This window comes from Ixodes scapularis, unplaced genomic scaffold, assembly GCF_016920785.2.
Source record: "Ixodes scapularis isolate PalLabHiFi unplaced genomic scaffold, ASM1692078v2 PGA_scaffold4__175_contigs__length_147842914, whole genome shotgun sequence".
NCBI lineage: Eukaryota > Metazoa > Arthropoda > Arachnida > Ixodida > Ixodidae > Ixodes > Ixodes scapularis.
This window is the reverse complement of record NW_024609879.1, coordinates 125,728,671-125,751,294: the sequence shown is the minus strand read 5'-3', so window position 1 is coordinate 125,751,294 and position 22,624 is coordinate 125,728,671. Positions and strand designations below refer to the sequence as shown.

Here is a 22,624-nt window from a genome sequence, read left to right as displayed (position 1 = left end):
TTTCTTTTAATCTGCTCGCACATCGTACAAAAGACAGTTCTGCAAAGACGAGTCACCGCATATATATCTGCCTAAATAAAAAAACAAGGATAAAAAAAAAAAACTAATTTACATTTGTATTGTTATATTAATCAGCGTGGCGTGATATTCGACGGCCGACCAACGAGTCCTTTATTTCCGACTGGAGTGAGACACGGATAAAGTATATATACTTGCGTACTGTCCAAGAATACCATACTGTCTTTTTCGGTGAAAATTTGCGGCTGCTAACTGTAGTCCGAAAAATACGGTGTACCAAAAAACAACGCAATTCATTAAAAAAAAATGTATATTAAAAAAAAAAGCGTGGTGAGTTTGGTGCATAGTGGGGGGGAACATCGGAGGCCGTCATTCGGTGTTCGGTCAAAGAAGGACCGGCAGCTGTTGCCTGTGGAGAGGGAGAAGGGGAGGGGAGTGTTCGGTTGTTCGTGTCCCCCACCTCACTTCCGATGGTTCCGGGGGCGCGTGCCGCCGGGGCTCTCTTGTGCGGAGGATAGGTGGCACACGTGGCTCGATCCACACGCATGCAGACAGCCGGCGCGTGGCTCCTGCTGTCGGCAACCCTGAGGACGCCCAGCTGCTCTTGGACGCCAGCCACTTCCGCCCTCTCTAGGCTCGAGGGTCGTCCGCTCGTCGAAAAGAGCGAATGTATTTTCGTCTGGTTGTTATTATTTTGCTCGAACGCCGATTGGTCGGGGACGCTAGAAGTCGGGCTTGCGACTTTTACCGGGCGACCGCGTGGCAAGCACTCACGACTTTCGAGTTACTCGAGTGAGGTCTTTTAAAGAGACACTGGAAAGGTCTTTATGTATTTATAACTACAATTTCACACACACAAAAAAAAGTTTTGGAAAAAGTAGCACTCAATTCCGCAGCTAAATGAAGTGAGAAAACCTGAATTGGCGCATAATTATACGGCAGTTGAATTTTTCCGCCTAATTTAGTGTGGCCGCGGTTTCTCACTAAAACGTCTCGAACATAAAAAAAAAAGAAAGAAATTCCACATCTTATTTTATACGTCCGATCGACTTTATCATAAAGATCAAGTACCCGACGTTTCTGCTTTCTTTTTGTTTTACATAAAATTAAAAAAAAAAAAAAAAAAAAAACGCTTTCCATTTTTTATTTCTTTCCAGAAATATTTGAACAATGGTTTGCTTTCTATCTCGAGAAAACAACCGATAAACAACACACTGTTTCAGGAAAAAACAAAACAGAAACAACACCCGATTAAAGTCGTTGTAAAAAGCGAGGGGCAGGAGTTTTATTTTTCACTTTTTTTTTGGTTCGAGATTATGTGTAGAATAAAAACTGGTCGTCATGTCGTTTCTCTCTCTCTCTCTCTCTCTTTTTTTACTGTTGTTTAGGCAATAATCAAGTTTTATCGTATCACGGCTTCAAAAATGTTCGTCAATCATGTCAGCTTGCACGTAAACATATATGAGAAAGAGACACTTGTATCATCTTCATTTAGCCTCCAGGATCGCGAGTATCAAAATGTTATTTCAAACTTATGTTTCGTCGTAATTTTGTATTTTTATATATTCGTTATTTTTACTTATATATGAATTGCACGGTACTCCACTCCTCTCCCGAACACCTTTGGGCCCAAAGAAAAAAAGGAAATAAAATGAAACTAGGCTTTCACGGTTTTATTGTGCAAACTATTTTGGGAGGACAGATACCTCCCGATACAGATATCTTCCCACGAAAGCGCGACACGCGAAATCCACAGTTAGCACGTCACTCTAAAACCTCACATAAACCGCCAACACATTCAAATCATAATTACATATAAAAAAGACAGAGTATTACCAGAAGCAGTCAATAACAGTACTTGAAAACCGCCAATTAAAGATGGCCGCCGCACGACCTGAACCGCGGAGAGCGTTCTTGTTTTATTCCCGCGGTTATTTTTAATGCTTTATACTTAATGTTGTAATATAATGGGGTGGAAAAGGGAGAGGGGGCATGCGCGAGAGTCATTTTAGAAACAACACAATCATCGCTGTTCTGAAAAAAAAAAACAAAAAAAAAAACACGAAAACAAGTGCGAACAGAACAAAACCTATTCCAAACGCTGGAATGTTGCAGAGAACAGCTGCAAATAACTTTGCGGGCGGCGGCACGGCTGTTTTTTTCTTCTTCTCATTTTTGTAATATCTAGACATGTGCAGAAGGACGCCATCTACAGCAACCAGCTACGCTTGAATACGTCTGTACCCGTTGTCTTTCTGGAGACAGACACCGGAACACACTTTCAGTGCATACACACACCCGAGCAGATGTCTTTCACAAGATGACCATTGGTTCCCCGGATACAGTGAATGCTCTAGAGTAACCGAACATAGCCGATATGGCGTTCCTCTTCAAAAGCAACACTAGCGAGATCTTGGACTGCGTAAAACTGCACAGGGAACAACAAAAAGTAAGTGATTTGCTGTGTGGAAGATTCGGTGTCGGGGAGTACTTGGAAGTATACACTGCACTTAAAGTACTACTTCAGGTACGTTTAGAAAACGTGTACTTTCCTTGAAGTATGCACTCTCTAAGCATGTAGTTGTACTATACTTAAAGTATTTTTTTTCCGATACTTTCCGAGGAAAGTGACGTTCCCCAAATTTGGCCTTGTATCACAAACTGACGCTTCGTCAACATATAAGGGATTTATAAGTTGATTGTGTTGAGTACTTGGCCAGAGAAAAAGTTGAACGACTACTCTTGGGCCACTTTATTCAATATTCGTCGCCATTTCTAAAATTAACTGATGCACTCCAATTACCCCAATTATTTCGAAAGTGCATTGCATTTATAGTACTTTATTTCAAGTACTAGATTGCGCCCGGTGTACTTACTATACTTTATTGAAGTACATAGCCCCTCGTTTACGTTGAACTTTACGTCAAGCACTTTTTCGATGTACCTTACCCCAACACTGGGAACGTTAGACAACGGTCAATCTTCCCAGTGAATGTCACAGCTTCAGAAACAACACGGTGCGACGAATCCCGCTCATCTCATTAGGGCTCCACAGCCAATGAGGTCGGAGGATTGGCCGATCACACCGGCGAAGAACGGACTCATTAACATAATAAGCTCCGCCCCTGGGTTCCTTAAAGGGCCGACTACCAGACTCGAGATTCTGCAAGGCAGAAGATCCTCCCCACGCTGGGAGAGGAGGAAACAGGCACCAATGGGCAGGGTAGAAGGGGGAGAGGAGGAAGCGAGGGAACAGTGGAAAGCGACTATGGTGCGCTCCAAGGGGGCGCAGCTGGTGTCTTCACTGCGTTCGCGAGGAATTTTAGCCAGCTTGTTCCCCTTCTCCAGGGATTACTTTCGTCATTCTTGTCCAGCTCGCTTGCACCTTTGCATTTAATTGCATTATAATTATGCAACAGGTGTTAAAGCCTGCGGGGTCAGGAATGGGCGGTATTTTCACATTCGAGTGTTTCAAATACGTATTTAGAATACTTTGAGCATTTGTTTTTAATTACGCATTGAGGAATGCATATTTGTCGATTGTTTTTAAATACTGAAAATCGAGGATCTCGACAACTTGGTAATTACCGCACCCAAATACAATTTTGGGAACTGCTTCAATTTGCAACCGATTTTGGTCACTCTTCGCGCGGAAGTTTCAGGCAAAGGGCATGAAACTTGCTGCACGGGTTGCGCGCAATAAACACCAAAGAAAGAAAAAGGATAAAAAAAAAAGAAGAAAAGGAAGGGAAGAACTACGAAGGAACTGGGTAGATACGACTATAAACTTTTTAATTAAGTGATTTTTTTTTCTTTAAGAATGGTGACATGTTTGGAAAATACTTTGTTGCTTCCACTGGGCCTTTGAAATTTAACACTCGCCGAATACGTTGTTTTTCCTGATGTTGTAGCCACCTGTTTTATGACAAGCAAATTTTGGGTTAGATCTGATACTTATTTAGTACTTGGTTATTGGTATGTGTAGACTGCACTCTTCATTTGCGCAGTCTTTTTTCTTTTCTTTTACACGGGATTAAATTTGAGAATTATTTGTTGTGATTAAATACTCTCGTTGTATGTGTACGTAAATACTTTTCTAGAAAGTGTAATCGAATTTGTAATTAAATACATGTTTGTGGAAGCCTTTTGTATTTGTACCGCACGTCAGTACGATGCTCATCCAGATCGAAAGGGGCGGGGGCGTTGATGGAATTAAGGATCCTTGGGTTACGTTATATTTTATTTGACGCATTGGCATTTCCACCAAGAATTCCTGTTAGTAAGCTGAATCACTGTTTATGTCTGTAGGATCAAGGAAAGTCTTTTAGCGACAATTCCCTAACTGTGTTTCTTAACTGTTGCAATATCGCATCCCCCTGTCAAGATGAGATTGTCCGGCTTGTAGCGGACATAAACTCAGACCTGGCTGACATTCAATGGAAACCAACTCGCAGCCGAAAAAATGCCTTCGTGAGAAAGTGGAACGACTTACATGTAAACCACTCGCCAAATCGGTTTTGGCACGTGATTTGATGAATGTGAACAAAAGTTAGTTGAATGTTCGCCGACGTGTGATCCCACAAAAGAATTATGCACGCGTGTGCGCGGAATGCTTGACATAACTTTCCCGAGTCAAAGCGCATCGTGCACTCATGCAAGCTGCCGTACGTGATTAGATAACATACCAACGCTGACAAGAGGCTTTACCGCCAATCAACTAGATCATCCGCGCAGATAACCCACCGTGCACACAGAAGCCATCCTCAACTTTAAATCCCAGCGTTCCAACTTGGGCCCCGGGTGGAACATCTCAGTTTGATCTCAGCGTTTGATAAAACACGTGCGCCGCCTCGCGGTCGTATCCGGGGAGAGGGGGAAAGCTTAACGAACGCGAAGAAATAAAAAACAAAACAAAAAAGTCATAAGGTCATATCCGGTCTAAACCTCGCTGAGAGAGCTTCCGTTTTAACTTCTTTAAAATAGACCAGGACAGAGCGTGTCCTCCGACGTTCAGAGTCTAGGGGAGAGTTGCTACGGAAGACCACGTCATGGATGCATCAGTCATGGTTGCTGAAGCCAGCTGGTGACCCATACCAGCAGGCGGCTGCATGTCCTTCCTCCCGGTACTTTCCTCGGGAAACCAAAAGGAAGACCCGTGAAACGTTTTGGGACTAATGAATTCGCGCATGCGTCCGCCTCACTTTCCGAGCACGCGCGTGACTTTCGTCGTCTGCTGAGGAACCACGGTATGTCGCGGCGGACGCTATTTCGGAATATCCGGTGGTCCCATTGGCTTCCGGTTGGAGGGATGTGCGACTCTTCTTCGCGGCACGTTGCAGAAAGATGCCTTCGTGTCACACGGTGGTGCGGTCGGGATCGTGAATGCCCACGCTTTAAAGAGCACTTGCAGAGGAGAAAGAGAGAAAAAGGTTTTTATTCTTATATTTTTATAACCTACTTATATCTAGTTTTGAAAGGTACAAAATAACGGGCATGGGAAATGTGACTAGTCAGACCAGCAAAACACACACAAAGCAGGTTCCGCTGGTGAACCTATGGGCCGAATCTTTGCGTGAAGCGAAGAGCCACACTGCTCGTAGATCGAAACAAAAGGCGCGGAGAATTCTCTGCGGATATTATGACAGAAGTGTCTGCGGACAGGCCTCAAGCATTTCCGAAGCCTGTTAGCTTCATGCATATGTACGCTTCGAAGATGTCTGCGTAGAGTTTTTGTATATGACCAACGTTACGGGATCGTCATACAAGGAAGAATCACGCCTTGGACAGCTTTTTGTTTGTATTATGTAATAGCGGTGTGTGACCGCGATGGACGTTTGAAGGTACGCGGCCTCTTGGCGCCGCCATCTTGACGAAGTTATGTGAATCGATCGTCTGATAGTCAAGCCTTGGTAAAGCATGCCCACGGTTGCCGGACTGGTGTCCCGACACAGCGTCTTACATCCACGGTGGCCAGACAAGCTTTTGAAGCGTGACCGCTTGTAAGCGTGTCTACAGCATATATCGGACCAAATGTTTTGTCAGTGTAGCTTTTGTCCTATAGCGCCAGGTGGAGTTGTACTTTTGAGGATGATAATTGGGCCGTAGGCTTTCCGGTTGTAAGCGAGAACAACAACAACACTGATAAACATCCGTCGGTGTCAAAAACACACAGTTGGATAAAAAAAATCACCAATAAATATTTGTTTGCGTCAGAGATACAAAATCGGTTTAAAAGCGGGAAAACATATTTTTGGAAATCTTCGCTCCAGCTATGACTGTTTTTTTTCAAAATCCTCGCTTCTTAGACTTGAACTCTTAGCTTTTCCTGACATATTTTTCACCGATAATCACCATTTTTATCGTCCGTCCGAGACATCGAGATGAACGAAATACAGCGATACTTGAAAAATAAATCAACGTCGGAAAACATCCGCCAGTTTTCCTCCTAAATAAACGCCGGAAAATGTGTCCCCCGCTTGCCGATGGACACAAGAGGCACGCGCTCGCGTGACGAAGTCCAGTTGACCTAGAGAGAGACCCGTTTCTGTCTGTTCTTCATTGTGGGGATGTATAAGCTAAACACCTTTTCTTTTATCTTCTTGGTCCCTCGTCTTCAAGACGACGACTGGTCTAAACAACGTTGCTGACAACGTTTTGTACTCCATCGTCTGCGCTAATGACCTGACCGTCGTACAAAAAGAACAAGGAACGAAAAGACGGTGGCATAAATATTTCCCCGCGGCCATATGATGCACCCGAAGCTGTCGTGCTAGATTTTCCTCGTGTATATATGCGTGAGTGCGTGTTTAGCGCATGTTGTCTTTTTTTTACATTTGTTTGGCGAACGCTGGAAGCTGTATACGGTTTGATGCGTCACCGTCGTGGAGATACAAGGACTCTTGACAATGCAGCACGATGTGTTATATTTTTTTCCACTTACAGTGACATTGGGTAGACAAACCACAGGGGTGACGCCTGGTGACTGGTTCCGAGAAATATGCCGGCACGCAAGCACGCAGCCAGGTTCGGCATAACTGCCAAGAAAATAAAGCTATTTCGCAATTAAAAAACAAAATAGTTTTTTTTTAGATAAAACTTGAAGTTATTGTGAAGTACAGTTTATCTTTATTGATATTTCTGGATTTTTGAAACACTTTAGTATTCACCCCCCCCCCCCCCCCCCGCCCCCCCCTCTTTCTTTTGCGGGGACTTAAAAAATAAAGGCATCTCATCAACTCAAATCAAACAAATGATATACGAACTTCTAAAAAAAAAAATAAGAAAAGCCTATCAAACACTTTTCCAGGTATCATTAAATTCAAAGCCTTGATAAACAGAGATAGCGCCCCTGTGCGAAAAATATACCCTCATAAAAATAAACAATACCAGTACGCCAGAAAAAAAAAACTATTTTTTTTTTGTTTTTTTGGTATGCTTCCGAAGAAACCACGAGCGGTTAATGAAAAAAAAAAATCAACAAAAAACAATTAAAAGAATAATATCAAAATAATCGGAGCGCAGGTATGCATGCGCAGCGTTTCGCCGAATCTGAACCCAGATGCCTTGCGGACTTTCAAGCCTCATCTCCAGAACTACCTGCCTACCCAACAACTAAAAAAAAAAAAACAAGAAAAAGAAACAACAGCGGAGACGTTAGTGGATGGTAGGGCCACTGCAAATTCGCCGTAAAATCCTCAAATACAACAAGAAACCCAACAGAAAAAAAAAAAAAAAGAAAAAAAGCAGAAGATGAATGTGGGGAGGACGTTTATACCAGGACCCCGCCACGGTGGTTCGTTCAACCACCAATACAAAGACGACAGACGGCTTGCGCGCATTGCGTATATATACTTATAATATCTCTCTCTTTCGCTCTCTCCCAACGGACCCCATCACGACAGGCCGCATTGAACATCTGCCAGCGGTTCTTTATAGCTATGGCGGCTGGGGCGGCCATTATTAGGGTAGGGTACGCCATTTTCGTGAGGCAGCACCATGCCGCGTCGTACACCACTCCCTCGGACGACACGGGGTCCCGGACCCGTCTGGTGGAGGGGATTGGTCGATAGTTGTGGTGCCTGCGCTATAGCGTCCCTTTTTGTTTGACGATATGGAGCGAGAGGTGGGCGCGTGGTGGCGCTCCCGTCTCAAACGGACAGTATTTGTGGGAGATGACTTCTGAACTTTGAATGACCCTCGGGCCTCAGAGCTTAGTGAAAGTTTAAGGTGTTTCGTTCAATGCTGTTTTTCTTTTTCTGTCAGTCCGTTGAGGCACGTAGCTGGACTAACAGATGTGATAATCGTAATAATGGTATTCATAATAAAGGCGAATGCACAACGTTGTGAGAGTGGGTTTGACTGCTGTAAACCAGGACATCCGCGCCTCGTACGTCGCTTGCTGAGGTATACCCCTCGAATCTTTAAACGAAGCAGGGATCTGCCAGTGACTTGCACCCGTTTCTCGACGCGGCGTAGTCAAATGCACGCCACGCTGTGTATAGGATGGACCTTCGTAATATGAAAGTTGAACGAGAACTATCAAACACAAAACAGAGAACGGATCTTTTGTAATCTAAAGCACCAAGTAAGTTGGAGCTCGTCTTGTGTTTCTTGGCTGCGACCACGGAAAGTTTGTGAAGACATAGGATGAGACAGCAATGACAAATGGATGTGTCCGATTTACGCGAGACAGTGCAGTGTAGGCGTTTTTGGTGTCTAATACGAAATGGTATGCTACAACGTCCGTCTTGGTCCCACGTGAGGCTGTTTTTTCAGCGATTATCGGTTTAAGGCGCCATGACATGACTAAAAACATTCACGCTTCACACCTCTAAAAAAAGGCAAAATGAAATGGAAATTATATTAACGATGATGAAAATAAACCCTCGAGAAGGGGAACAAGATATCCCTCTTGTTCCCCCTCTCGAGGATTTATTTTAGTACAAACACAAATCTCCAAACATAGCCGTGACTGGTGTGCGACTGGAAAAATCCGCCTGGTCCGGGTATCGAACCCGGGACCTCTCCGTTAAAGGTGGAGCGCTCTACCAATTGAGCTAACAGGGGTTAGACGTCAGTAGAGCTAACCAGGGGTTAGACGTCAGTTAGAGCAAACGGGTTTTATCAGCTGCCAACAAGGGCTAAGCTTGCAATTTAAAGTTATGATTATAATGCAACTAAATGCAAAGGTGCAAGCGAGCTGGACAAGAATGATGAAAATAAACCCTGGAGAAGAACAAGAGGGACAAAGGCAAAACACCAATCTCCAAACACAGCTAGGTGTGTGTGTGTGTGTGTGTGTGTGTGTGTGTGTGTGTGTGTGTGTGTGTGTGTGTGTGTGTGTGTGTGTGTGCGCGCGTGTGTGTGTGTTGTAATATTTAGTGTGACATGCTGGGTATTGTGGAGTGCGTAGAGTAAAAGAAAATTCGTTAATTTCTGACAGTTTCTCCAGATCCAGTCATCCTAGCGCCAGTATAAAGTGGTCAAACGATATGGGCGCTCAGAATCGCACGCACTAACTCAGGCTTCTGATGCAACGTCAAAGCAGTGCTCACAGCTTTTTTGAGAAAACATTCTTGTTCATAATTGTTCATAAACAAACAACCGTTCTAAACACTGGTTATATCAAGATCTGCACGTATGACAACGTTACGATATTGATATCTTACTGAAATCATCATATGCGCAGTATGTATCTTGCCAGTATGTTTTTTTTTCTTCACTAGGCAAGTAGAACAAACCGTAACGTCAGTATTCCTGAGCTATGGTACAATAACGATGTGATTACGCGTCGCAAAAGTCTAATTTACGCTGCTTCGAACTACAACAATACTAAATCAATAACGAGAAAATTAAAAAAAAAAAAATGTATCGGTTCTTTTTTATTTTTTATGAAATGCTTTCGCGCAATTTGGTGTGTCAGGAAAACAGATGCTAATGCAATGAAATCAGTCCTCATGGCGTACACGCGATAGCAAATAGCTACACGTAAACGTGGTAGAATGAGTGAGCACACCCTGTGTGCAGCGCAATACAAAACAACTGCTAGTTGCAGCACAGCAACCCAGAAGCTCGCTAGGGGTGCTTCTGTTTTCCTCACTCTGGGCACTGCACGTGCTAACCACGCGCTTATGTTTTAATTTTCCTAGCGCATAGAAGCTTGGCATTGCACGTGCTTGCACCAGCAGAGGAGGTTGAAGGAGGAGGAGGGAGGAGGAAAAACTTTATTGGTCTTAGGGTGATTGTTGAGCGGGCAGGATAGGGAGCTTATCCCCGCCTGGTGGCCAGGAGTCCATGGACCCCAGCGACCCACTCAGCCCGTTGGGTGACCCTGTCCTGAAGGACCGGGTCCGAGCTGAGCAGCGTGGCCTCCCACTGCCCCAGGGTAGCAATGCCAGGCCCGTCGGGTCAAGGGTCCTTCGGGCAATTCCAAATGATCCTCACTGAGTTGCGAAAAAATTCCACCAGGCGGCGATTCCAAAACTTCTCGCCGGGCAGAGAAGTTCAGGGCAGAGAAGAGTGGGCTTGGGTTCAACCTTTCTTACAGTAAGCTAGGCCAAAAAATTCAGCAATCCTTACCGGGATTGATGTATGCGGATGATATTGTACTAATGGCTAACAACAGGACAGAGTTGCAGGAATTAATGAGCATCTGTGGTAGGGAAGGAGAGGAATTAGGTTTAGAATTCAGTAGCGAAAAATCGGCAGTCATGATTTTTAACGAGGATGAAGTTGAGAGGCTGAAGATACAGAATATTACAGTTGAGAGAGCTAGGAAATACAAGTATCTAGGAGTATGGATATGTGATGGTGCAGAATATCTCAGAGACCATGAAAAGTATATAATAGGTAAGGGCAACAGAAATGCAGCTGTAATGAAAAATAGAGCACTTTGGAATTACAACAGGTATGAGGTGGTGAGAGAGATTTGGAAAGGGGTCATGGTGCCTGGCTTGACTTTTGGAAACGCAGTGCTATGCATGAAATCCGAAGTGCATGCGAGACTAGAAATAAAACAGCGCGGAGTAGGTAGACTGGCTTTGGGGGCACATTGCAAAACGCCAAACCAGGGAGTACAAGGAGACATGGGATGGGCATCATTTGAGAGCAGGGAAGCGGTGAGCAAGGTAGAATTTGAGGATAGGTTGAGGCAAATGGACGGGGAGCAATGGGCACGAAAGGTTTTCAGCTATTTATACATGAGGAGTGTAGACACAAAGTGGAGACAGCGCACTAGGAAATTAAGAGGAAAGTTTTTGGGCTATAGCGAAGATACGGAAGAGCAAGTCTCAGTTAAGAAGAAAGTTAAGGCCACAGAAAGAGATTGGTGGCTAGAGGGAATGCAGACAAAGACGGCTCTGGAAAGCTATAGATTAAACAAAAGAGTTATTGCCAAAGAAAGCATTTATGACAATTCTAGGGGAAGCTCATTGCTGTTTGAGGCAAGAACGGGTGTTCTGCGAACCAGAACATACAGAGTGAAGTACCAGGAAATTTATACAGTGTGCACTGCTTGTGGAAAGGAGGACGAGACGGCTGAGCACTTGATACTCTACTGTAAAGGGCTTCACCCTATGCCTACCGAAGACAACATAGATTTAATAAAGTCATTGGGTTTTAGAGACAGCGAAGGGAGAGTGGATTTCAAGACTGTAGAGATTACCAAGCAAAGATTAAGTGAATGGTGGCAGAAATCGAGAGAAAACTAGGTATTTTCTTATCCACTGATGGCAAGGGGGTTTCATAGCCTCACTTTCTTTGCACTGCGGAGTGAATATAGATTTCACATTTAAATATTCTAAGCTTAAATGGTAAAACAAAATGGCTAGGTGGCGTAAGCTACCGCCCGATCCAAAGGGCTCAGCCGTATTCATCCATCCATCCATCCATCCATCCAGCCGCGAATAGTCGATGACAGGTGAGGAAGAACAGCAGAAGCTCCACCTTCAGCACGAGCTCGTTTTCTTCCGCCGGGCTCAGGCTGCGCGTCTGACGAAAATGTTATCAATTGATAACATGTTCAAAAATGTTATCCAAGACAGACAGCTAACGCACGAGGCGGAGCATCTCCTGGGTCATTAACCTGTCATCTATCGTAATAAGCATCAATTTCAACAACGTGCTGCCTCTACCCCTAGCCGCAACAAAATATTACTTCCCAAGTTTAATCGGTAGCGCGACTATGGTACGCGAACGGAAGTTCAGCAGCGAAGAAAGCAAACACGTCTTATGTAAAGAGGTTCGAAGCTCCTAAAGCGCAGTATTCCGAACAGCTACTTGCGTTGACTCCACAAACCCGTGCCCTTCCCCCTACGGTCGCTGCCCTGCCCGCCCCCGTCCATTGACCGGGGATCTTGCCTATCGATCTCCAGAACGTACGGCCAGACGTGTGGCACGCTCCTCTAGGCCAGCTGCTGCCTGACAAAGCACAACAATCACAAATGCAAAGCACACCAGCTTCAGCCGAGTCTACCATAAGGCGAGTCTGACAGCGGCCACGTGCCGTGGGCTCCGCCCAGGACCCCCAAAAGAACCCCCCTTGCACAAGAAAAGGACCATATACCCGCTAAACTATCCACAAGAAGCCACCTTAAAATCAAAAAAAAAAAAAAAAAAGAAACGTAGAAAGATTTAAAGTTTAAGAAAGACACACGTCCCTTACACTCGCCACACGCCGACGATCCTCCTCTGCAACCCGAAGACCCCCAGGATGCCCCAAAACACCAAGAAAACTCGGCAAGACCAGGAGCTCCTCCAGAACGGAAGTTGGGGATCTTTTTCGCTGTTTGTTCGAAGCGAAACTTGTTCCTCGCCTCTTTTGCTTTTCCACCGCCCTGTCGTCGTCGGGGGGCACTTCGAGCTTTGTGTCCGCCGCAAATCCAGATGCGCGATAAACAGCTGCTCTTGCCGAGGGCCTAGGTAGACCTTTGGCGGCGCGTGCCAGAGGTGTCGATGCAGCTGCCAGCCGGCCCGGTGCTTTCCGTACCAGGCTGCGTTGGGGAAGGAAAGAGGGAAGACCATAGCCTACCTTTCTAACCACCCGCGAAGGAGGAGGAGGAAAGGGGGGGGGATCAGACTTTTGTTGGGGAAAGGGGGGAAGGGAGGGGGTGGTGCTCGGTCGGGTGGCACGCGTCGCGGCGCGTGCCATCTGGGACCACGTGACCTCGATTGGACATCTGGCGTGCCGCCTCGCCCTCGGCTATAAAAGCGGTTTTCCCGCGTGAGCACATCAGTCGCTCTCAGTTGTGAACGTGGTAGGAGAATCGGTTGGTGTTGCGTTGAGATGCCGTCGTTGCCTTCTTGAAGTTTCGTCTCGCTCTTCGCATCCGAACTTCCGTCGCGCCTCTTGGATTTTTAATCGTCGAGTTGTCTCGCGCGAACTTTTTTGTTTCGTCGATTCCTAGTCCGCGTGCCGGCACATACCGTCAGGCATCATGGGACGTGGTGGCGTTGACACACCGGTGAGTTTTTTATGATTTCTGTGAACCTGTCTGACGTGTTCGTAATTTCTTTAATAGTTGGACTCGAGTTCGTTAAAATTTAAAGTACTAACCTCATTCAAATAGATGTTTCATTGACCAAATCGAAATATACCATTCGCTTATCTGTTTTAATTTTAAGGAATCGTTCAATCCTGAAATGTCAGTATATTCAAGATGATCTCTCAAATCCTCTCTTTTTTTTACGCTTCGTACAAGCAACTTTTACCCTAGTGGTTGTCAGATTTTTCCAGTCATGATTCCATGGAATTCCATGATTCCATGACATTTGAGAGCTGCCATGTTTTATTCCTACCGCGCTATTTATCTATATTGTGTACAGCTTTAAGAGTTCAAGTCTCATAAATAATTGGCGGTTGCTTTTGTTGCGCGGGAATCCTATTCAACTCACGTGTACTCTGTAATACATGGTTCATACAGTCACAGTTAGCCTTGCAGTGCATTAGGCAATTAGTTAAGCTAGACGAGGGGTGTCATACAAGAGATAATCCAGCATATCCACATCTCAGTGAAGTAGAATAGACATACCTCCTCACACGCGATAGCTGACCGAGATCCGAACTATGAGGACATTTTAATTGCATAACAATTTCTCTTTTTCAATAATAACACTATTGCTGAATGTCACATTTCATCCACATTAGGAAAGTTATGCATGCTTACAAAAAACAGTCTAAGTATTTCACTAACCAATACCAACTTAGATTCCGCAGTCCACCGAGTAAAAAAGAACATGCACTTTGTAAAAGTTAATTTCTAATGCATATGCCGGTTGTTGCCGAAGATTTCACAAGAAAAAAAATAAAAGCAATACCAAAAAAAAAAAAAAAAGAGTTTAACGACAGCGGTTTTGATAAAGTGGCAAGCTCTTCTTTTAGCGTAAACCGAATTCAATTGTATAGACACTCATCTGCCGTTAATGTCAGATAACGCGGGAGCGATAGGAGGTTTAAGAACGCTGAAATAAGAACAAAATAAGAGCCGGAGAAGTCGTTGGTCCCGAACAATTCACGCCGCACACCTGGCGTTTCAATACCCGGCCGTTGGTGGGGTCGGTTGGGACCCCCGAAGGGTGCAGACGAGGGGAAACTGGGAAAGGTGGAGAGCTGCGTGTACGCTAAAATAAGCCCGCCTCCCTTTTTTTTTTTTTGGGGGGGGGGGGGGGGGGGGGGGGACTACAAAGTGGGGGTTTAAACCCACTTTTTTCCTGCGTTGTTTATGATTTATTTTCTAGAGAGAGAGAGAGAGAGAGAGAAGGAAAGAGAGAACTCTCTCCTTTATCTAGGGGAACCTTTTAACGCTCCCTTTAAACCATCGTCAGCCTAAAAGTTTGGTAGGAGGTAACCACTGGCGCAATCTCAACGCCTTGTCCAACATCGAGCGCAATGAAGAACCCGGCATTCCTCTTTGCTCCCACGCAGACGAAGCAGCGGACCAGCAGCAACGATGTGGTCCTCAAACTGAACCTGGACACCTCCCTGGACAACTTCGACCTCTTCCACAAGAGCGTGCTCCCTTACGAAGTGTCCAAGGTGTCACCGCAGCCATCTCCGAGGACGCCCGCAACAAAGACGTCTTCCACAGCCGTCGCCACAGACAAAGACATGAAGCGGGAAGACTGGCTGGCGCATTCCATCGAGCAAGTCTGTCGCAAGACGCTCTACAAGAACATCCAGTACCGGACCGTCAACATGTCTGAGTTCCAGGACAAAGAGATCGTCCGCGTCCAGAAGGACAAGCTGCCCGAGAAACCCAAGGACGACGTGGCGTCCGCACCCGCGCTACCTGCCAGGGCCTGCGTCACGACCACCCCGAACAATGCCAACGGCAAAAAGGGAAATGCGAAGACACCCGAGAACTCGAAGATCCCCCCCAAGACTCCGAAGACGAGCACTCCGAAGGAGTCCTTTATGAGGCGCTGCTGTCGACGGGGCAGTTCTTTCAGACTCCTGAAGTCGTCGGAGAAGAAGAACGTCCGCTTCGCGTCATCCGAAGACTTGACGCTAGAGGAACGGGACTCTCCAATGACCAACAGCCTTCCCAAGCCCGGGAAGTACGGGCAGCGGTCTTTTGACACCAGCGGCTCGTCGTCGAGGACCAAGGCGGAGGAGGCCTTGGAGAACATCTACGCTGCCGTCAGTCCCATCGTGCCGAGTGCCCTCCAAGACGTCTGTCAGAAGCTTCCCTTCGTTGACGACGATCCCAGGACACCAGTCAAGGGACGGGACACCGCAGAAAACGCCGAGGACTCGTGCGTCAGCCCGTCTGCCCTGCCCGAGAACAGCCCCCTGGGACACTACCTCCAGTGGATTGTTGAGCAGTAAGTTTCTTTTTGGGTCATATCTTAACGTTGTAGTTCTTAAGTTCTCGGCCAGTGTTTCTGATTGATGTACACAGAGAATTAACACTGTATATTTCATCTTTCAGGTCTGGTCTCAGTTCGGTGCCCAGCGTTCAGCAGTGGCTCAAGAACGTTCGTCTTTCCGTCGAAAACGAGTGTCTGAGTGCTCTTCAGAGCAAGTCCCTCACAAAAGACCCAGCCCTTGCTGCTGTTCTGGCCGTCGGAGACGCGCAAGGTATTGCCACTATGCTGACCATATAAATAACCTAAGTTAGAGGCGGAACTTTATAGCCACTTATCAGAAGTGATCCACAGATGGCTAAACTTAATTTGTATTTTCTTGCTCTTTCCAGAAGCCATAACGTCACTCCAGGACCGAGTCGACTCCATCATGGCGACGGTAGGACACGTGACTCGGAGACTAGAGCAGGGTCACTGGCTCAAGTTCTGCAGCAGCACTCCTGGTCTGAGCTCCGAAGTCAGCGACCTGCTGCGGGACTACAAGCCTATCATCCACGGGTCGTCACCATACTCCCGCAAGGTGGAGAGCCATCTCTACCGGATCCTGCAGAACCTCCGCGAGATCGGAGCTAGGCCTAACCGAAAGCCCGCCAGCGCTCACGAGTTCGAGTCCATCCAGTCTCTGATGTCGGACGTCAAGAACACCGTGCAGACTCTCAGCAACTCCCTGATTCTCAAGGACCTCGAAGTGAGTGTCTTTCCTAACTCCTCTATATTCTGAATCCTACAGCCTCTTTTCCAACTAAGATCCAAAATCGTTTGTAGACCAGAAACCTTTACTCATCTATGTTCCTTCCTGTTCCCACAGAAGATCGTCATCCTCATCAAAGAAAACAAGACAATGGGCTGCGCCCGTCGCGCTGTGGCAGCCCTCAGCGGCCTCGGCGAAACCGGTCCAGACATGTGCGACCTCATCACACGAGTCAGCGGGGTTACCGCTCTGCTCTCCATCGCCCAAGACCCGAGCCTGCTGCAACTAAAGTGTGCCGCCATCCGAGCCCTGACCATCATCTGCTGTCACTCCGGTGCCATCCGCCAGCTGGAGCAGTCCGGTGGCATCGAGTGCATCCAGAAGACGCTCGGCGACGCGGACTCCACGCAGCAGGAAAAGTGCGAGGCCGTCGGACTCTTGGCTCAGATCACGGCCCCGTGGGTAGACTGTTCCGGAGGCACGCTCCGACGGATGAGGGACAGCATGGACTCGCTCGTCATGTCCCTGACGGAGATGATCGAGGGCGCCAAGAGCGGAGACGTGTTCTTGCTGTCAGCCGCTGCTCTGGCCAACTTGTCCTTTCTGGACCGCCTTGCCCTGGAGTGCATCTACAAGCACAAGTCCATTCGGGCCGTCATGGTTGCTGCCAGGCAACGCGACCTTGCCGGCTCCATCTTCGCCAAAGATCAGGTACGTCAACGTTCGTTTAGCAGCACACTTAAGTTTCATATGAGGCACTAGGGTAGTCCGCATCAAGTCAGAATCGCAAGTAGCGTCCACTCTGCTAATGCAGCATGCAAAGTGCCATGTCACTTGTGCGATGTAGATGAACAATGTGACTGCGGCTGTAAGCGTTCTGAGTTACATAGTCTGTATAGTTTGTATTTATTTTTGAGCTCTGAATTCCGTTTAATGCAAACTCGTGCACGACAAAGATAGACAACTTACATGGCTGTTTCTTCCACAACAGGTTGCAACGATCTTGGCCAACGTGTCCGCCGGAAAGTACTGCCACGCCGACATCGTGGACACCGGGGCGCTCGTTCAGCTCATCTGCTACCTCCAAGTGCGTCCGTCCAGCCTATTCAGCACGGGGGAGACAGATGCGTGCGAACGGGTCCAACAGAAGTCGGCCATCGCACTTGCCCGCCTTTGCACCGACCCGAGCACAGCCGGCATGGTCTTGCAAATGCAAGGTACGCGTACATCCGATCACTTATCTCGTTGCAAGATTAGACGGAGTATCGATGATCTCTCCGGTTGTAAAGTCGCACCTCGAATTACTCGCTGACCGACCAGCTTTTGCAGTGGTATAGATACAGCCTCGCAAATATATACATCGCAAAGATTGCCGAGGTCACGAAACTCAGTTTCACATCAAGTCCAACCGTATGCCAACGCTACGATCTGTGAATAGTCATGGCGCTCATAGTCCTTATGCGTTTGCTTTCATTGGAAGTATAATCACGCATAGAAAAAAAAAAAAAGCGCGGGATCACAACGCAGTTATTATGCGTGGTCGGTGAAGCCGGCGATAAACGCTCAAGGATGAAACGCGCTATGACTATACACTTTCGTCACTGCCTGATTGGCTGCATCGCCTCGACCTAGCGTTGGCTGTCAGAATGCTAAAATACGTGCATAGTGACGGCTTGCGGTTCGGGACCCCGCACACGTGATCCCTTTTTTGCATGCGAGCCAATTTTTAAGCATCGAATAGTAGACGGAGTTATAGGTCCTACCAAGTGTTCTCAACATGCAGCAGTGACTAATCATTTTTTTTTTCTATTACAATTGTAGGAGTGCACCGACTGGTTCGACTGTGCAAGGATCCCAAAGAACGGAACAACAGCAACTCCGTCCTGGTGGCCTGCCTGGCGGCGCTGCGCAAAATCGCGTCGTCGTCCGGCAACAAGGGACTGCAAGATCTCGGAGCGTCTGAACTGGTGAAGAACGAGCTGTGGGACTCGTTTCAGCAGTACTCCAACAAGCACGAGAGCTACGTGTGATCGTGTGCAAAAAACTGAACCGCTCTTCCAAGATCAAACAGATGATGTCGCGCTGTGAGGTCATCTTACGGACGCCGTCGCGGTGCTTTTCGGCGGCGGGACAACTCGTGCGCGTGCCCAGCTGTGCAAAAACTGCTGCGTCGCGTCATGTTGAACATTGGTTGTAAGAAGACGTTTGACCGTGTAGCCCCTACCGATTTCTGAATTCGGTCACGACGGCCGAAGAGTCAAGGTCGCACGATGAAGTGAAGGAGAGCTCAGAGTCAAAGTTGTCCACACCCTGTCGCGTTCAGACTATATCGGTGACTGTGTTGGTGCTAGAGACCACAATCAAAACTATTTTTTTGTATAACCAGACTGTTTTTTTTTTCTAAGTCAGGAAGTATACGCTCATTTAACATTGTTTCGGATAGTCAGTTCGTAATAGTCATAACATGATAGTCAACTTCGGAAAATTACTTTATAAACGATAAATTTAGAAAACAACAACAACGTTCTTTATCGAACTTTACGTTCGGGAGAGATGGATGAGTTGACTAGTTTAGGAAACGAAAAAAAAAAAAAAAACAGTTTGAAATGAAGCAACAACAACGGTAGTACAGTAGAAATGTCTTTCACGTCAATGTTTTTAAACGATTCTAGTCGTACGATTCTAGTTCCAAAGATGTATATAGTTGTATATAAAAATTAGAGTTATATATATATATAAATATATATATGTATAGAGTCACTGTAATATATGCAACACCGCCCATTCAATCAATGCCATCCAGCACATATATATTACGCTTTATTTTCTTTACGTCTTGTTCTTTGTGCATGGCTTTACTGCTGCTTTGAACTAAAAGGCTTCGAATACAGCTAGTGCTTGTGACCAAAGATTAACCCCGCGCTGCGCATTTAATTTTAGTCGTGTTTGTCCCAGTGCTCTTACTAACCGGTTATTTTGTCGTCCACCGCAATAAACTGCTTGGAAATAAATTGTCTGCGCTGCTTTTTTCCGTAGTATACATTAGTTGACATAGGGCGAGTTTTAATTTAGCCAAAAAAGCCTCAATCAAATATCCGACATTTACGTTGAAGAACAAGCAATTTTCTTAACCTTATTTCACTTAAAAAAAGAAGAAGAAAAGAACTCGCAAAAAAGCGTGAATTGGCTTGCATGTTTCTTGAAACGCGAACCAAACTATTCCTGCAAAAAGTCCGCGTCGCAGAAAAAATAGAAGGTTGATGTCGTATTTGCTTTTTTCAAATACATTAGTAGTGCTGGGTATTAGGGAGCCTTCATGTGCGCTTTGCTAGGGTGATGCCACCCTTTGTAATACCACTCGCCGACAAACCAGCAGCCATTTTGTTCCTCGGCGATAATCCGTGGGGCTTATAACCCTCCTGGAAACAAGCACCTTATCTCAGAAGTTCGGAGCAGCGTTGTGGAACCCACGGAGGGAGAATTAGCATTTTCCCCCTCGGATGGGATTACCGATGGACACAAAGGCCACTTTCCGGCGCACGGGGAAACAATGAGAGGAACACAATGGCGGTGGAAGAGGGTGTGGGAAAGGGAAACAGGCAGTTGGCATCACTCTATGCGAAGCGCACATGAAGGCACTCTACTCGGTATAATTAAGCTAAGAACTTTCCGGTAATAAACATTTTAATTATTACAATTAAAGGAAAGGTCTCACAAATAAATTCGCTGAGCATCATCGAAAACTACGATGTTCACCCACGTTATAGAGATGTAAGACAGGAGCAGCATTGCTGCGCATTTTGAGTGACATTGTAAGGACAAGCTTTGGGTCTTGGGTTTACTTCCGCCAGCCAGCCGAAGAAGAATAGGAGTCGCAGATTGCGATATCACTGGACTCCAAATAGTTTGGGCAGCTGTGTACTTCGTTTCACCGTAGTTTAGCAAAGGGCGAACGCTACGGCCCTTAGAACCAATCAGAGCCACGGAGGCGAAGCACGTGACAGGCCTTGTTAAAGGTACAGGGGCGAGAGCATAAAGGGACCATGAAGTTAATTTTATGCTGGGATAAATGATTTTAGATTGTGATTTTACTAATAGCACATCGTTTCGTGGGCCAAAAAAACAAAAACAAAACAAGAAAGACTGTATATACGAGGCTAGAAAGCCTGGTGTACTAGTTATATTCGCACGGCGGCGGGCCACGCGAAAGAAAGGGGGGGGGGGGGGGGGGGGCGCTGATTTTAGTGACGTCGCCATGGGAGCTTGCTTTTCCAATTCAAATTTCTAACGCTTTTCGGAATTAAATAAAAAAAAAAGAAAATGAGAGCTCATCATCTTACGAATAAATTGTCTCTAAAAAAAAAGAAAAAAAAAAACTATTTCCGGTTACGAATTTAAAGCCGTTGAAAGCAGATGGGCCAAAATGAAATGGAATGGAAGATAGACAACAAATTTTCAACTTCAATTTTTTTTTATTTGATGCTTTCAAACCTAAACAGTTTGCAAGCACCGTACGCGTGCTCCCGCTAGTTAACTGAAAAGGAAAAAGTATATGAATTCACCCTTTTTTATACTGTTCCCTTGCAAACAAAACCGGACAAATTAAAAAAAAAATAAAAAAAAACAACAACGCTCGATTGTCAAAAAGTTTAAAAACACGGCAGAAGCTTGGAGTCACCGCATCCCTTGCCCAAGCACTTCACGACCACGTGATTTATCACTTTGCTTTTGAATGGAAGAGGAAGTTAAAAATCATTTCAAGGTCCCTTCAAAGAGATGCTGAACCGAAATTTTGATTTCGACAAATAAGGCCCCAGAAGCGTTGAACAAGACGCTTTCGAACTCCAAAACTTCACTCACACGTCCATATCTCAAACGGATGGCCGTATTTCTGGAAAAGAAAGGCGCGACCAATTGAGAACTATGACGTCACGATCCTTCTGGAACAGTTGTTCCAGGAGGATCGTTCAGCAGCTCGAGGTTGCTCGAGGGCACGAAGCGACGAGAAGGAGGAGAAGATAAATTTTATTTATTGCGCCCAGAAACAGCGGAAGCCTAAGCACTGGTTAGTAGTAAACAAGAACACAAATAATAAATAATAAGGAAGTTAAGACATGCAGACAAGGAGGTTAGAAGTACTAGGAGGGGGCACGTTGCAATATTGGTGAAGCCTAGTCATAAAAAGTTTAAACGATTTTGTGCCCAGCGTGGCCGCAGATCTCTCTGGCGATTGGTGCGCGTGACATGTCACGTGCGAGATGGATGGTTGATTGTAGAAGGACTCCTTGCAGGCTTTCGCGCGCTCCGTCCGGTAGGTTTTATCAGATCGAAGTCTAGAGTGTGGTGTATTCTAGTAACCCATAGCAAGACGAAGGATAGCTACGGTCACGTGATGTGGTCACGTTGGCATTGTAAGTGAGGAGAGTAAGGAGGAAAATGAGAAAGAGGCGAGGCGTCAAGGGAGCATGGCTTGTGGAGGCTACGCGGCCGACGTCATGCCCTCTCCTACCCTTCTATTCTCCATGCATGCAGACAACTAAATAGAACAAAGTACTCAGCAGTAACTACGTATATACGTAGTCACTGCTACGTATATCTGAGTGATCGTAACGTCCCATGTCTCGTCAGCCGTTCTCAATCGCGCATTTCTTAAAAAAAAAAAAGAAAAACGGGCTATCTGTTTAAAATAACCTGTAAAAGTTTTTTTTTTTTTTTTTTGGTTTTTTGGGGGGGGGGGGGGGGGCAGGTTTGAAGCCGCTTTGGAAGCTGCGAGTTTCGGTTCGGTATCCCTTAAACCCCAAGCAGTCGGAGATGAGGGGAAGGCGGAACCCTTGTTTGTGCGTCCCAGACCTCCCTTTTTAGATTAGCCCATCGCTCAAAAGTCGTACACAAGCGGCTTCCCTCTCTCTCCCGCCCGTGGCTTTGACAGTGCTGCGTGCCACTACTGTGCTCAGGGATCGCAGTTAAAGAGGTCCGGCACCCCGCGGAGCGTTATTAATTACCTCCTTTATGCAGCGAATTAAGATATATGTAGGTGCATTTTTGATTAGCTAC

The 22,624-nt window shown here is 46.1% G+C and overlaps 1 protein-coding gene and 1 non-coding gene across 2 annotated transcripts; one reads left to right on the top strand and one right to left on the bottom strand.

Moving 5' to 3' along the window:
• Positions 1-9,009: 9,009 nt before the first annotated feature.
• Trnak-uuu lies at positions 9,010-9,084 on the bottom strand. The gene has a single exon. It is a non-coding gene; the product is annotated as a tRNA-Lys (tRNA).
• A 4,160-nt stretch (positions 9,085-13,244) lies between these two features.
• On the top strand, positions 13,245-19,584 carry LOC8029988 (protein inscuteable homolog). The gene is made up of 7 exons (XM_002408394.5): positions 13,245-13,478; positions 14,939-15,837; positions 15,945-16,093; positions 16,212-16,567; positions 16,688-17,281; positions 17,562-17,787; positions 18,392-19,584. Exons 1-7 carry the CDS (start codon positions 13,452-13,454, stop codon positions 18,598-18,600), a joined length of 2,460 nt encoding a protein of 819 aa, XP_002408438.3. The 5' UTR covers positions 13,245-13,451; the 3' UTR covers positions 18,601-19,584.
• The last annotated feature ends 3,040 nt before the right edge of the window (positions 19,585-22,624 follow it).